Source organism: Pteropus vampyrus, unplaced genomic scaffold (assembly GCF_000151845.1).
Source record: "Pteropus vampyrus isolate Shadow unplaced genomic scaffold, Pvam_2.0 Scaffold8, whole genome shotgun sequence".
NCBI classification, from domain to species: domain Eukaryota; kingdom Metazoa; phylum Chordata; class Mammalia; order Chiroptera; family Pteropodidae; genus Pteropus; species Pteropus vampyrus.
In genome coordinates, this window is record NW_011888789.1 from 3,421,347 (window position 1) to 3,436,812 (window position 15,466).

The 15,466-nt window shown below is 37.0% G+C and overlaps 1 protein-coding gene across 1 annotated transcript; it reads right to left on the reverse strand.

Moving 5' to 3' along the window:
• Positions 1 to 5,973: 5,973 nt before the first annotated feature.
• On the reverse strand, positions 5,974 to 11,660 carry LOC111728998 (beta-defensin 109-like). The gene is given in 2 exon segments (XM_023519992.1): positions 5,974 to 6,273; positions 11,637 to 11,660. Coding segments are annotated over 2 exon segments (324 nt in total).
• Positions 11,661 to 15,466: the final 3,806 nt, after the last annotated feature.

Here is a 15,466-nt window from a genome sequence, read left to right on the forward strand (position 1 = left end):
CCCTATATGTAGGAAAAACAGCTGACAACATCAATAGCCATTTGTGAATAAAAACTCAGCAAACTACAAATAAATAGGAATTTCTTAACCCGTTAATAGTATCTATAAAAAATCTTAAAAAAACACCATAATTAATGTTGAAAAACTGAATGATCTTTTCCTTATGTAAGGAAAGGACTAGGATTTCTATGTTCACTCCTGTATTGGAGATCTTACACAGTATAGTAAAGCAAGAAAATTCACATTCCTACAGATTGGAAATAAAGAAATAAACTGTCTTTATGCACAGGAATGATGTGATTTTCTGTGTAGAAAGTCTCAAAGCACACCAATGAACTATTAGAATGATAAGTGAGCTTAGTAAGTTTGTAGAAATAACATGTAAGTCAATTGTATTTACTTATGCAAGCAATGGACATTTAAACATTTTTTTTAAAAAAACATAATTTACAATGATTTCAGATAACATAAAACAATTAGGGATAAATCTAACAATATATTTGCAAGATTTCTATACCGAGAACTAGAAGACATTAAAGGGAGGAATTAAAGACCTAAATGAATGCTGAGACATACAGTGTTCATGGAACAGAAGACTGATTACCACCAAGATCTAAAATCTCCCCAAATTGATTTAAATATCCAATATAATGCCAACTAAAATCCCACCATGATTTTATTTTTATAGAAACTGAGAAGCTGGTTATAAAATGTTTATTCAAATTCAAAGGCATAGAATGACAAAAATTTTTTAAAAGAATATTGGAAGACATACTATTTAAAAACTTACTATAAATCTATAATAATCAAGACAGTTGATTTTAATGTATGGATAGAGATATAGACCAACTGGGACAGAACAGAGTTCAGAAATAGACCCACAGTCAATTGAAATTTGACAATGATACTGCTGTGGTTTAAATGATTGTGTTCCCCGCAAATTCATATGTCGAAACTCTAATCCCCAAAATGATGGTATTAGGAGGTGGAACCTTTGGAACGTGATTAAATTGTGAGGGAAGAGCCTTTATGAAAGGGATTAGTACCTTCATAAAAGAAATCCCAGAGAGCTTGCTTATCCTTTTTATCATGTGCGGATGTAGCAAGAAGTTGACGGTCTACAACCTAGAGAGGGATCTTACCAAACCTTGATTGTGTTGACACTCTGAATTTGGATTGAGGCTCTAGAACTCTGAGAAATAAATTTCTGTTATTTTTAAGCCACCCAGTCCATGGTATTTTGTCATAGCTGCCTGGACTAAGACGGAAAATTGACCAAGAAATGGAGTGTTGCTGTAACAGATACCTAAGAAATGTGGAAATGGCTTGAGAACTAGTAATAGGCTGGATGAGTTTTGAAGTATGTGCTAGAAAAAGCCTACTTTGCCATGAGTAGGACCGTTTAAGGTGACGCTGATGAGGTCACACAAAGAAAAGAGCAGAACCGTAGGGAAAAAAAGCCTCTATTTTCTTAGAGAATACATACGCAATCTTGAGCAGAATGTTGGTAGAACTATGGATGGTAAAGGTCATTTGGTTGACTTCTCAGATGGAAATGAGGAATGTGTTATTGGATGATACAAGAAAGGCTGTCCTTATTATAAAGTGGCAAAGAACTTGGTTGAATTGTGTTCGTGTCCTAGTGTCTTATAAAATGTAAACCTTGTGAACTATGAAACTGAATATTTGGCTAAGGAGATACTTAAACAAAGTGTTGAAGGAGTGGCCTAGTTTTCTTGACTGATTATATAATGCAAAAAGGAAGAAATGTCTTAAAGACATAATTGTTCATCAAAAAGGAAGCAGAACTTAAAAATTTGGAAACTCTCAGCCTACCACTTTGAAAGGAATGAGAAAGCTTGTTTGGGAGAGAACACAAAGATAGTCACTGAATTTGATGAGGTTAGTATGGATTGGTCATATCGACAAAAGCTATGAGCTATTCATCAAGACAATGGGGAGATTAATCAGCCATCTAAACAGAAAGCAGGACCTACTGTCCAATGAAAAAATAACTCTTGAAAGTATTTCAGAGATCATAGAGGCTGCCCCTCCCAACACTGGCCCAAAGTGTGTGGGCCTGTGGCCAGAATGATAGAATGATTTCAAAGGAGGTACCTCCTGCTACCTGGAATCACTCTACTTTGGAGGCTCCGCTCTCTGCACTTGTGCTCCTCAGTAGCCCCAGATGCAGCTCCTGTGGCCTCTAGCATGGTGTGTGCTGTACCTAGCAAAACTATGGGGCATGGCTGCCTCCACTTAGATTCAAAAGATGCCCTGGAGAGCTGACGGTCCCAGGCAGAGAACTGCTGTGAGGGTGAGACCGCTACAGAAAGCCCTCATTAGGGTAATGCCTGGTGGAGCCTTGGGACAAAGTTGCCCCAAGATCCCAACCAGTCAAGCAACCGATGTGCAATTGTAATTCAGGAGAAGGGTTAGGTGTGGGACTCCAATCCATGGCACGGGCAGTGCTCAGCAAAGGCGTGAGGGTGGGGCTACCCAAACCTGTAAGGGCAGGGCTGCCTGGAGCCTTGGAGACACAAATCCTGCTTTAGTGTGACTAGAAGGTTTGCCTGTGTCCCAGTGGATCTGGAAGGCAGTGTGAAGCCAAAGATTATTCTCAAGTCTAGCCTACTGAGTTGTGCTGAGTGTAGAGAATCACCCACTCCTTTCTCCCAGGGCAGTGGACTACTATGCTAGAAAGGTAGGTACAATCTCCACAACTCTCCCTCCCTCCTGAAGTAGTAGCATCAGTTATGCACTTTTTACCAGTCCCACAGAGTCAAGCCAGCTGCTGATATCTGTGAAAAGTTGACAGAAGTGAAGCCGTTTTAAAACAGAGCCAAGGCAACCATTCCAGAGCAGGTGTTGCTCCGCCTTTCAGGTGTTGCTTTTTGAACCTTTGGAGTGTTTGGACTGGGCAAAATAACTTCTGGACTGGGCCAAAGCAACATTGTATTTCAAACAACTGTTTGCAAAGCTAACAGGAAAACAGAATCTTGACTCCAAGACCTAAAATGAAAGATGTTCTCAAAATTAGCACCATCAGGTATAGCTAAAGAATACCTTAGCTTATTTGCACCTACAGCAATCACTTCCTTGGCTTATTTGCACCAATAGAAACTACTTTTTTCTATTCATGCAGTTATGTCCCTTACCTTTCTCACAAAATGCTCTTGCTTTCACCTCATAATCTGAACACTATTTGGGTTTCTGCCTGAATCAGTGCTTCTCAAATAGCTATTCTTTCTGATCTCGAATAAAGGCTTGTTTCTCACTTTGGCATTTATCTTTAGGTTATCAGCTCCATGTGCTGTCTGTGGAGGGCTCAGGGGACCACCTTTGGGAGTGTGCTCAGGCAGGCTGCCAGAGTCTGTGGACAGTTGGCTGCTGGGGTTCATGAGAAGGTTGAATGGCGAGGTCTGCAGGCAGGCCAGCAATATAGGTTGTTGAGACCTGTGTGTTGGTGGCTTTGAGTCTCTGTGACTTTTCTTTGTTTTTATTTGCTCCCATATGATCTAGATGTGTTGGTTCCCTCAGCATTCTGAACGAGTTGAGACAAAAATGGGCCTCTTAGGCAATGCCCCTAAAGCATGGGGAAGCCAGATGCTCTCTTTGCTCTCTCTTTCCTCCGTGAGAGAAATCACAGGCCCAGGGAGTCTCTTTTGGTGCTGAGGGCTGTCACCTTAGAGGAGGGGCCACAAACAAAGTGGAATTGTTCTTCTTACCTGTTTCCATGTGGTGTGGCTGTTCTCAGGTTTTGTGCTACATTGCCATGCTAAAATCTCTCCACTGGACTCCAGAACTCTCATAATGGTATTTTCATCCTTGGATGGCTATTAAATCAGTGCTTCTGTGGGAAGACAAGGTCTGAAATTTGCTTTCTGGAATATTTACAATGATCATCTCTATTTCAGATATCCAATGTTTATATTTACTGCGTGAACGAAAGAGCTGGAAACATGCAACACACACACACACACAATCCCTCTCATGGGTTAGTCAACATATTGAATTATTAAGCCAAATGTGGCATGCACAACAATCCTAAAGATTTAGATAGGATGTTAAGGCCTGGTGTAAAGTAAATATTAAAGGATATTTTGATTAAAAAGAATAAAAATGCCAAGGGATAGGATAAATAGACTTTATTACTGTACATGCCTAACTAAAAGATATTTGTAGGGAAGCAGAGAGACAGACACAAGTAAGGAGATCATTCTATAGTCAACAAGAGAAAACTAATAAAAACCATGAAGAATATATCAGTGTGTCTAGCAGCTTTTTGGAACACACCAGAAAGTTACTTTTCCTAGAGATTCCAGAGAGTTTGCTCATCTTGTTTTGATAGCAGTTGAGGTGTCTCCAAAGTCTGTTGTTCTTTCAAGGTTTTGACATCTTTCCCATGTATTTATAAGAATTTTTTCTTTCTCTTGTAGTCCTCCTCTCCCCATTCCCCCAACTACTAAATCTATGATTTCATCTCTATTATATCAGTCTTTCCGGTTTTTTTTCCCTTAGTGATATAAGACATCGTGGTTCCAGGCTAAATAAGAAAAACAATCACTTTGGGATCATGCCAAGTCCAAATTATAGGTATTGGGTACCACATTATTTTAATTTAATAAAGCCAGATTAAGAGACTCTTATGAACTTTTAGAAACACTCACAGGAAGTCAGTTTACTTGCAGAACAAATATTGTGCACCCAATTTTGTAGAGTCTAGGGCTGGATAACTAATATAGGGCTAGATTGACTAGGTAGAGAGGCTCAGTTTATTATCTCTACCCAAAATAGACATAGTCTTTGTAAACTAAATGCAATTCAGGTGTGATGCCTGTAGCTGGTATCCCGAGAGAGTGGAGAGGAGGGAAGAGGAGGAAGTGAAAGCAAACCATCTAGCTCTCTCACCATTTATGTACTTAGTTCCTGACCTACAGCATAACTTTACTGTTTTAAAGTCAGTTTTTCCCTAAATCTAGTTAAGATAAGATTGTACCAAATTATTGCAGAAAATATCCATATTCTGCGAACTAAACAAATGAATAAAGACATCATAAATATTGCATTATAGGAAAAAAAAAGGGGAGTCTTCACTACAAAACTACATTTTATAATCAGAAAAATCTTATAAATGAATGTAAACTAAGACTCTTTCTAAGAACTGCTTTGAGGGATCAGGAAAGGACAGTGAGAACTTCTGACATGATGTGGGAAGATGAACTTGTAGTCAGAAGTTATGAAGCATCAAAACGTCTATTTAAAAGGAATATTGACAGCATATGCTCGAAAGGGGTCTATATATTTTTACAGTAAAATGTTTAGGTTCTATGAAGTATTATATGTCTAGTGGAGTAAAACACTGAGTATCTAAATGATCACAATGTTTCTTCATAGGAGTAAAATATCAAAATCTCTTTTTTAATTGAGGTTTTAACTTTTAGGGTACTTAATAAACATTTCAGTTTACCTTCAACCTTTCATTCTCTCTCCCTTCTTGTTTTCATCTCTTTCCAGTTATCTGCCACACAGTTACAATCTTTATGTTTTATCTTATATTATTTCCTCTTTCCTTATTCCAATTTTCTCCCCTTTCTTTATCTATATCTCTCCCGCTCCACGATATGTTCTGGATTTCCTCTGTATTTTGCCTTGGCATTTTCTTCGTGCTTTCTGTGTGTCTATTTAATTATGTTTCATATAATTATATTTTCCAGCTTTTTTTGTTAATCTTTCAGGTTTTTTGACAAATTTTTAAAAAATTGTTAAATCAATGGGCTTTTTCACTTTTAAAGATATTGGAGCTGAAAATGAGTCACAAAGAAGTACCATCTGAGTAGATTCGAAATCGATATTTATTTATTTTTATTGACAAAGGATAATAAAAATTTGAAATAAAGCTGGAATAAATCAATATGTATATTCCAAAGTTTTCAGATGCAAAGAATTTTCTTTTCGACACTTTTCTTCACTTTATTTTATTCTGCGCTTCCTGGGTTCCTGATAATCTGAATAGATAAGTGGTGTGGGAACTGGTATGAGGACCCACCATGCTCTGCAGCATTTCCACCTTCTTCGGCAGCCAGAAACTTCATCCTCTATTACTTTGCAGATGTCTCTCCTGCAAATTCCAGACAGATTGATACAGTGGCTTTCAGAGGGACCCAAACCACTTCTTACTGCTGAAAAAGAGTCAGTGAGATAATCAGTTCATGAATGTAAAACCATAAATACTCTTAGTGTGAGAATGGAAGAGTTCGGGATTGAGCCTTTCTATATGGAGAAAAGAAGTTGGACAAGGGCTATTCAGTGGCTGCATCATGTTCACTGTCTTTCCTTTTTGCTTGAGTGTTAATAAATCTTTCCATCCTTATAAGTTTATTGGCATTGCTAATTTATGCTTCAAAAAGAACTTTGGTAAAAGTGAAACAGCAGGGGGGTGGACAAAACATGTGTTTTAAATACACCCGTTTCTTTATTGTTTTACTTCTTTGTATAGACCTTCAACAAAGATTTACTAAATTTCTATTCAGGCATTTTTCTTTGTACTAATAATAGAACAGTGAAAATGGCAGAAATGTTTTTTATTCTCACAAGACTTATATTCAATAAAGAAAATCTGACCATACAAAAATAGATTGATAAAATAATTTCAGAAAGTGGCAGGTTTTAGAACAAAATAATACAATAATGGATCAGGAAAGAGCTGGAGAACGGAGTTTATAAAATGGACAGGAAAGGCTTTCTGAGGAGGATGTAGCATTTGAGCTGAGATCTGAATGATGAGAATGAAAAAAGACAAGCAGATATCTATGTGAAGGTATTATATGCATGCAAAGCAGGAGCAGGGTCCCTGGCTTAGCTTATTTAAAGAAAGACCTGTGTAGATTGAGCACATTGGAAAAGAAAATTCTAAAAGTCTTATGGTACCACGAAAACCCCCAAAAGCCAAGGAAATCTTGAGAAAGAAGAACAAATCTAGAGGCATCACACTTGCAATGTCAAACTATATTCCAAAGCTATGGCATTCAAAACAGTATGGTATTATTATAAAAACAGACACAATAGAACAATGAAACCGAATTGAGAGACTGGAAATAAACCTATGTGTATATAGTCAACTAATGTTTGACAAAGAAACCAAGAACACTCAATGCAGAAAGGATAGTTTCTTCAATAAACGGTGCTGGGAAAACTGGATATCCACATGCAAAATGATAAAACTGGACCCCTACTTTACACCACTCAAAAAAAATAACTTGAACAGGATTAAAGGTTTCAGTGTAAGACCCAAAGCCATAAAGTCCTAGAGGAAAACACAGGAAAAAATTTTCTTGACATTGGTCTTGGCAATGAATTTTTTGGTTATGACACTAAAAGCACAGCCATAAAAGGAAAAATAAATAAGTGGGACTGCATCAAACTAAAAAGTCTCTCCACATAAAAAGAAACAATCAATAAAATGACAAGTCATCCTATAGAATGGGAAAAAAATATTTGCAAACTATATATCTGATAAGGGGTTAATATCCCAAATATATAAGGAACCCATACAATTCAAGCAAAAAACAAAAACAAAAAATATCCTACAAATTAAAATATGGGCAGAGGACTTGAATAGATATTTTTCCAACAAAGACTAACAAATGGCCAACAAGTACATGAAAAAGGGTTCAACATCACTAATCATCAGAAAACGCATCAAAACCACACTGATATATCATCTCATGCCTGTTAGAAAGGCTATTACCAAAGAGACAAGAGATAACGAGTACTGGTGAGAATGTGGAGAAAAGTGAACACTGGTGCACTGCTGGTGGAAATGTAAATTTGTGCAGCCACTGTGGAAAACAGTATGATGATTCCTCAAAAAATTAAAAATAGAACTACTATATGATCCTGCAATCTCACTTCTGGGTATCTATTTGAAGGAGATGAAATCACTATTTAAAAGAGCTAACTGCATTCTCATGTTCATTGCAGCAATATTCGCAATGGTTAAGACATAAAAACAACCTAAGAGTCCATCAACAGGATAGATGTTAAATCCATTGACATTGAATCTGTCAGTGGATGATGAAAATGTGGCATATATAACAATAGAATATTATCTAGCCACAAAAGAGAGAAATTTTGCGAACACTTTGCCCTTTCACTGAGTATGGGGCAACTGTTCTCTGAGGCTGGTCACAATACAGGAGCCCTGAGAGACACCTCCTAGGATGCAGACATGGAGGTCTACTGGGGAGGGGAGTGTAGAAGAGCCATGAGAGGCTCCATGGAATGCTGGCCATGGCACATTGTGATGGGAGGAAGCTGTATATAGAGGAGATATGTGGGAAAAAATTCAGGAGCTCATTTTGGATATATTAATTTGGAAATTAAACATCCAAATAGAGATATAAGTTACCGTGATTGGCCATTCATTACAAGTCTGGAGTTCAGAAGAGAGGTTCGGGAGGAGAATTTAAAAGGATGAGACTGGACCCAAGGATTGAATGGAGAGAGAGAAGAGAAAAGGGCCAGGAACTGAGCCGTGGATCTCTCCAATATGAAGAATTATGGGAGAAGAAGAGGAAGCAGCAAAGAAAACTGAAGAGGCACCTCCAGTGATGCAGGTGAGAATCAAGGGATGTACTATCCTGGAAGCCAATTGAAGAAAGTACAATAAGAAGAATGACCACCTGTGTCAAATGCTGATGATGGGCCAAATAAGGCCACCTTGAGAAATGACCATTGGGTCTAGCGATGTGGAGATTTTTGGTAACTCTGACAAAAGTAGGTTCAGTAGAAGGGGAAGGGATCGGGAAAATGCCTGATCAGGATATATTTGAGAAAGAATGAGAAGCAAGAAATTAGAGACAGAATGTATGGACAATTCTTTTAAGGCATTTTATTGCAAAATGGAATATAAATAGATAGTGATAGCTTGCGTTAGAAGAGGAGCAAAAAAATTTTTTCTTCAGATCAGAAAAACTATAGTATGCTTTTATGCTAATGCTAATAATCCAGTAGAAAGAAAATTGATATAAAGAAGAGGGAATGACTGTTGCAGAGAAAATTCTAAGTACACAAGAGAGGATGGAATATAGTGCACAAATTTATGACATCCTTTACTTTTCTTTGAATCTCTGAAACAGAGTTTGTGATGTCAACTGAGATGGTTATTTTAAGTATGTTCTCATTTTTTCTTGATCAATGTCATCAGATTACTATAAAGTGTATTAATCTTTAAAAAGCCAACTTTTGACTTTTTGATTTTTATATTTTTTCTTTCATGTGTTTCTCTAAATTCTAATTTACTTTTATTCCACAAGTTTTGACATATAGCTTATTTTAGTATAACTCATTTTCTAATTTTCATTTTGTCACATGCCTAATGTAGAAGTATATTTCTTAATTTCCAAATGTTTATATTTGTGTAAATAATTTCTAGCTTAAATGAATTAGGTTCAAAGAAAATTGTTTTTCTAATTTTCCAAGATTTTACTAATTTATTTTTCCAGTGATATTGAGATATCATTGACACATAATATTGTGTAAGTTTAAAGTGTACAACATGGTGATTTTATAAACTGATTAATTTTAATCTTTGAAATTTTGACATCTGCTTTATGATTAAATGGCCATTTTTATAAATTCTTTGGCTGCACTTAAAAATGTGTATTTGGTAATTGGGTGCATTGTTTTATGTTTGTTAATCATTTTGTAGTTATTCGATGTGGTGTTCTAAATCTGCTAATCATGTTGTTCAAATATTTTATGTATTTACCGATATTTGCTGGTTGCCCTATTAATTAGTGAGAGGAAGATGAGTTTTGTCATTTCATTCCTAATATAGTATGAGAATCCATTATCTGGTGCATGTAAACTTGTTTATTTCAATTTCTTGATTAATTGAATCTTTTAACAATTTGAAATAGCTTTATTTATAGAAATTTTCAATTTCCTTGCTGGGTAATACATCCATGGAATATATTTTTTAATCTGTGTTTTAGAGCTGCCATAAAAAAAGTACCACATACTGGTGGCTTAAATAGGAGAAATTTTTTTCTCACAGTTCTGGAAGGTAGAAGTCTGAGATCAAGGTGTCAAGAGCATTAAGTCTGGCTTCCGATCAAGATAGCATAGTAGATAAACGCTGTGCTTGCTTCCCTCATGATCACATCAAAATTACAATTAAACTATAGAACAATCATCATGGAAAATTGCCTGAAGTCTAGATAAATAGAAGTCCTATAACTAAGGATATACAGAAGAAACGAGCAGTAGAAAGGAGGGGTAGAGAAATGGAACGGGCTGGTCCCACACCCATAAGTGGCAGTTAAAAATAGGGAGGGATATCTCGGCTGCAGAGGTCTCCCCTGAGGAGAGAGGGGGCCCAACCCCACACCAAGCTCTCTAGCCCAGGGTTCCAGTGCCCGAAAAGAGAAGTCTCCATAACTTTTAGCCATGAAAACCAGTGGAGATTGTGGCTAAGTGAGACAGAGGGCTGCTGGAATCTCCGGCATGCTTCTTAAAGGGCCCACACTCAGACATACATGCTGATAGACTCACTTGCTCTGAGTTCAAGCACTGGGGCAGCAGCTTGAAAGGCACCAAGGACATACAGGGAAGAGCTGAGTTGTCTGGCTTTGGGGTAAGAGCTGGAGGGGCAGCCTCCCCCAGACAGAAGTGCTGGCAGAAACCATTGTTCCTTTGTTGAGCCCTCTCCTGACCCAGCATGTAGACTCAGGCAGGTGTCATGTCTGAGTCTCCATCGACCTGGCTAACACCATTTGCCTTGACCTGGTGATTTCCTGAGACTTTGCTCCTACCCAATTTGTGGGCCCACCCAAGTCACTTCCAGTTGCTTTTCCATATTAATGACCTGTCTTGCCTCATGCTGTGGACTTTCCTAAAATCTCTCAAAGCTTCACTGATCCCAAACAAAAATCATCTGTCCTCACTATGCCCTGTACTTTTTGCTAAGTATCCCCAAGTCTGGCACTAGCGGCTGCTGACCTTGGTTCACAGCTTAGGTTCTCCCAAGCACCTCCAAACCTAACACAAGTGGCAACCATTTGAAGATCACTTTGTAACTCATACCAAGTGGCCCTGGGCAGGGTACAGGCAGTGGCTGACATTAGCCTGTAACAGAGCCCCTCCCAAGAGGGCCCAGAACCAACACACTCAATGGCCCATGTGGGTCCCAGGCCTGGCTAGTCCCAGGTCTGGCTGTGATCCAGGCTCGCTAGGAATAGGACCCCAGAATTAGAATGTTATGTTAGTGTAGTAGAGCACCTACGCCTAAAATATGTAAACATAATTCAGCTTATTGCATCATGCATGTATGGCTGAATGCCACTATTGTATTCTGATATGTGTGGAGCCATGCAGTCCCCTGGAGAGTAGAAGAGGAGCACAAGAAAGGAAGCAGAAGCCTGCTCCCTGCAATAGACTGCACTTCCCCCAATAGAACTGCGCTCTCCGTAATAAAGTTGGTGCCTGCCGTTTCATTCTCATGTCGGCCTCTTCTGCATTCTTCCAACTGGGCATCTCACCACTGAAACCTTACCTTCTTGATCAGCTCGGCGCTGATAGCCAGCTTCAAATCACACCAGAGTACCACCTAACAACCTCTACAAATGGCATACCCAAAGGGCAGACTGGGCAGGCATCGGAACCCTGCAAATTCTGCTCCATAGGGTATACCCCTGCACAATAGCTCTTCCACTGTAGTCCTCCTAACCAATTTGGCTGAGAGTTAATCCCTCCCATTGATGTGCAAACAGACGCCAAAGCTCAGCTACAACAGGAGGGCATACACAACCCACAAGGGACATACCTGGAGCACCTGGCTCAGAAGACAAGAGAGACTGTGCAACTGGTCCCCACAGCACACCTACTATATAAGGATACTCAATTAAGACTGGGAGACATGGCAGCCCTACCTCATACATAGAAACAAAGACAGGGGGCAGCCAAAATGGGGAGAGAAAAAAACATATCCCACATGAAAGAACAGAACAAAGCTCCAGGAAAAAAAAAAACAACAAAAAAACAAAAACTAAATTAAATGGAGATAAGCAATCTACCAGACGCAGAGTTTTAAACACTGGTTATAAGGATGCTCAACGATATCAGTGAGAACTTTGAGAAAGAGGTAGGAAACATAGAAATGGAGACAGAAAATACAAAAAAGAATCAATCAGAAACAAAGAATGCAATAACTGAGGGAAAGAATACATTAGAGGTAATCAATAGCAGATTAGATAAAGCAGAGAATTGAATTTGTGATTTAGAAGATAAGGTGAAAGAAAAAAACCCAATTGAAACATCAATAAGAAAAAAGAATCTTAAAAAAATGAGATTAATTTAAGGGGCCTCTGAAACAACATCATGCATACCAACAGTCACATCATGGGGATATCAAAGGAGAAAAGAGAAAGCAAGGAATTGAAAACCTATTTCAAGAAATAATAACAGAAAACTTCCCTAACCTGGTGAAGGAAATAGACATACAAGCTCAGGAAGTGCGGAGAATCACAAACAGGATGAGTTCAAAGAGGCCCACACCAAGACACAGCATAATGAAAATGCCAAAGATTAAAGACAAAGAAAGAATCTTAAAAGCAGCAAGAGAAAAGCACTTTGTTACTACAAGGGAGCTCCCATAAGACTGTCAGCTGATTTCTCAACAGAAATTTTGCAGGCCAGAAGGAATCGGCATGAAATATTTAAAGGAATGAAAAGCAAGGACCTACAATCAAAATTACTTGACCACGAAAACTATACTTTATAATCGAAGGACAGTTAAAAAGCTTCCCAGACAAGAAAAATCTAGAGGAGTTCATCACCATCAAACAAGTATTACAAGAAATGCCAGAGGGATTTCTTTAAGAAGAAAAGGGAGAAAAAAAGATAAAAAATATGAATAATAAAATGGCAATAACTACATATCTATCTACAATTACTTCAAATGTAAATGGATTCAATGCTCCAATCAAAAAACATAGGGTGGCTGAATGGTTAAGAAAACAAAGCCCTTATGTGTGTTGCCTATCAGAAACTCACTTCAGATTAAAAGACACACAGACTGAAAATGAAGGGATGTAAAAAGGTATTTCGTGAAAGTGGAAACAAACAGAAAAACTGTGATAGCAATACTAGACAAAATAGACTTTAAAACAAAGGCTATAACAAGATACAAAGAATGACCCAGAAATCCCACTTCTGAGTACTTATTCTAAGAAACTCAAAACATTACTTCAAAGGGACATATGCATTCATATATTCATTGCAGTGTTATTCACGATAACCAAGATATGGAGGCACCTTGGGTGTTCATCAATGGATGAATGGATAAAGAAGAGGTGGTACATACATATAATGGAATATTACTGAGATAGAAAAGAACAAATCTTACCATCACAATAACATGAATGAACCTATAACGTATTGTGTGGAGTGGAGTGAAGTTAGACAGAGTAAAACAAATACCATACGATTTTACTTATACATGGAATCTAAAAAACAAAATTAACAAATAAAACAGAAACAAACTCATAGATACAAAGAACAAATTGTTGATTTCCAGATGGGGGTGCGTTTAGGAGGATGGGTGAAACAGGGAAAAGGATTAAAAAGTATTAACTGGCAGTTACAAAATAGTCATGAAGATGTAAAGTATAGCACAAGGATTATATGTTACAATAATATTGTAACAACTATGTATGGTGCCAGATGGGTACCAAATTTATTGAGATGATCACTTTGTAAGTTATATAAATGTCTAATCACTATGTTGCACACCTGAAACTAATATAATATTGTATGTCAACTATAATTTTAAAATAAAAAATATTTTAAAAATGTAATTAAAATTAAAATTAAACAAAGGCCATTGATTCTTTCTGAGAGAACTGATCGAAGGATGAGTTTCAAGCCTGTCTCCTTGGTTCGTAGATGGCCATTTTCTCTTTTTGTCTTTACATTGTGTTCTCCATGTATGTGTCTAGGTTTAAATTTTCTCCTCTTTTAAGGATACCAGTCATATTGGACTGGGTTTTACCCTAATGGCTTCATTTTAACTTAATTACCTTTGTAATTAAGAACCGGTCTCTAAATATGGTCATATGCTGAGGTACTGAGGCTTAGAGTCAAACATTTGGATTTTAGGAGGGACATAATTCAGCCCATAATAATATTCATTTTCTTCTAACCTTTCTGAATGCTTATAGTTCAGGCGTGTTTTTTGTCCCATGTAGTTAGATTTACTTGTTTTATTTTTAAGATAAGCACTATCTTTAATTTGAACTAGAAAATTAACCTATTCACACTTTAATATAGTCACTAGTATATTTGAGTTTAATTCTGCCATTCTAATTTGTTTTTGCTTTGCCTAGTCTCTTTTACTTTTATTTCTCTTGTTTTTTTCTTTTTTATTGGATTATTTTTCTTTATTTCTTGGGGAAATTAAACCATTGTTCCTGTTCTTTTAGTGGTTCTCATAGAATTAAAACATGCATTTTTAATATATCAAAGCCTAAAACTAATGGAAACATTTGCCCTTACGTGATATGATGACTTTAGAGCTTCATAGTCATTCTTTAACTCCTCCCAATTATTTATCTTTGTTGTCAAGTATTTTAATTCTAGATATTGTTTAATCCCTACCACTTTCAAATACTGTTGGTGGATTTCTAAATTGGTTCATCCAACTTTGAAACAGCTTGCTTTCACCTCATAAAGCTAAGGATTCATATTGTATGATCCAATTCCAGTTCTAAGATGGCACCCCAGGGAAACCAAGAAATATATTCAAGAACTTTTAGCACGATTATAATAGCCAGCAACCAGAGAAGAAATGCAATTTCCATCAATATTGCAATAGTTAAATGTGTAATTACTATTATATCAATTGCAAATTAGAATAGCCAAATGCTTCTCATTTCTAGTTCTTATACTTAATTCATTTTCTTGTCATTGTATTGTCATTCTGTTTTATAATAATTCAGTATTTCATTATACATAGATAGTCCATTATTTATTACACTGTATTTTAATTGATTGAGATCAGTTAGATGATCTCTAATCTTTTGCTCTTATGAATAATGCTGTGATGATTAATATTACACACATATCACAGCATATATATAAGGTATATCTGTAGAATATATTCCCAGCTTTCATAATTTAAAAAGAAGTTCATTTAGGTTCAGTACTGTTAACTTTCTCATTACTCCCATTTCTAAATGAGATGAGTTTTTCGTGGACCAAAAGCTCGGTGTAGGATATGTGCCAGGAATTATTTTTAATAACCAATGTCTTGGATTAATTATTTAAACTCTCACTTTTATTCACACCAAAATGTAATCAGATACATGGCTATTCACAATATAACGGCTCTCTTCCTCTTTCAGATTTACCTCTAGATTATGTGTTGTATACATAACTTGTTTACGTTATTCTCGGTTTAGTCTGA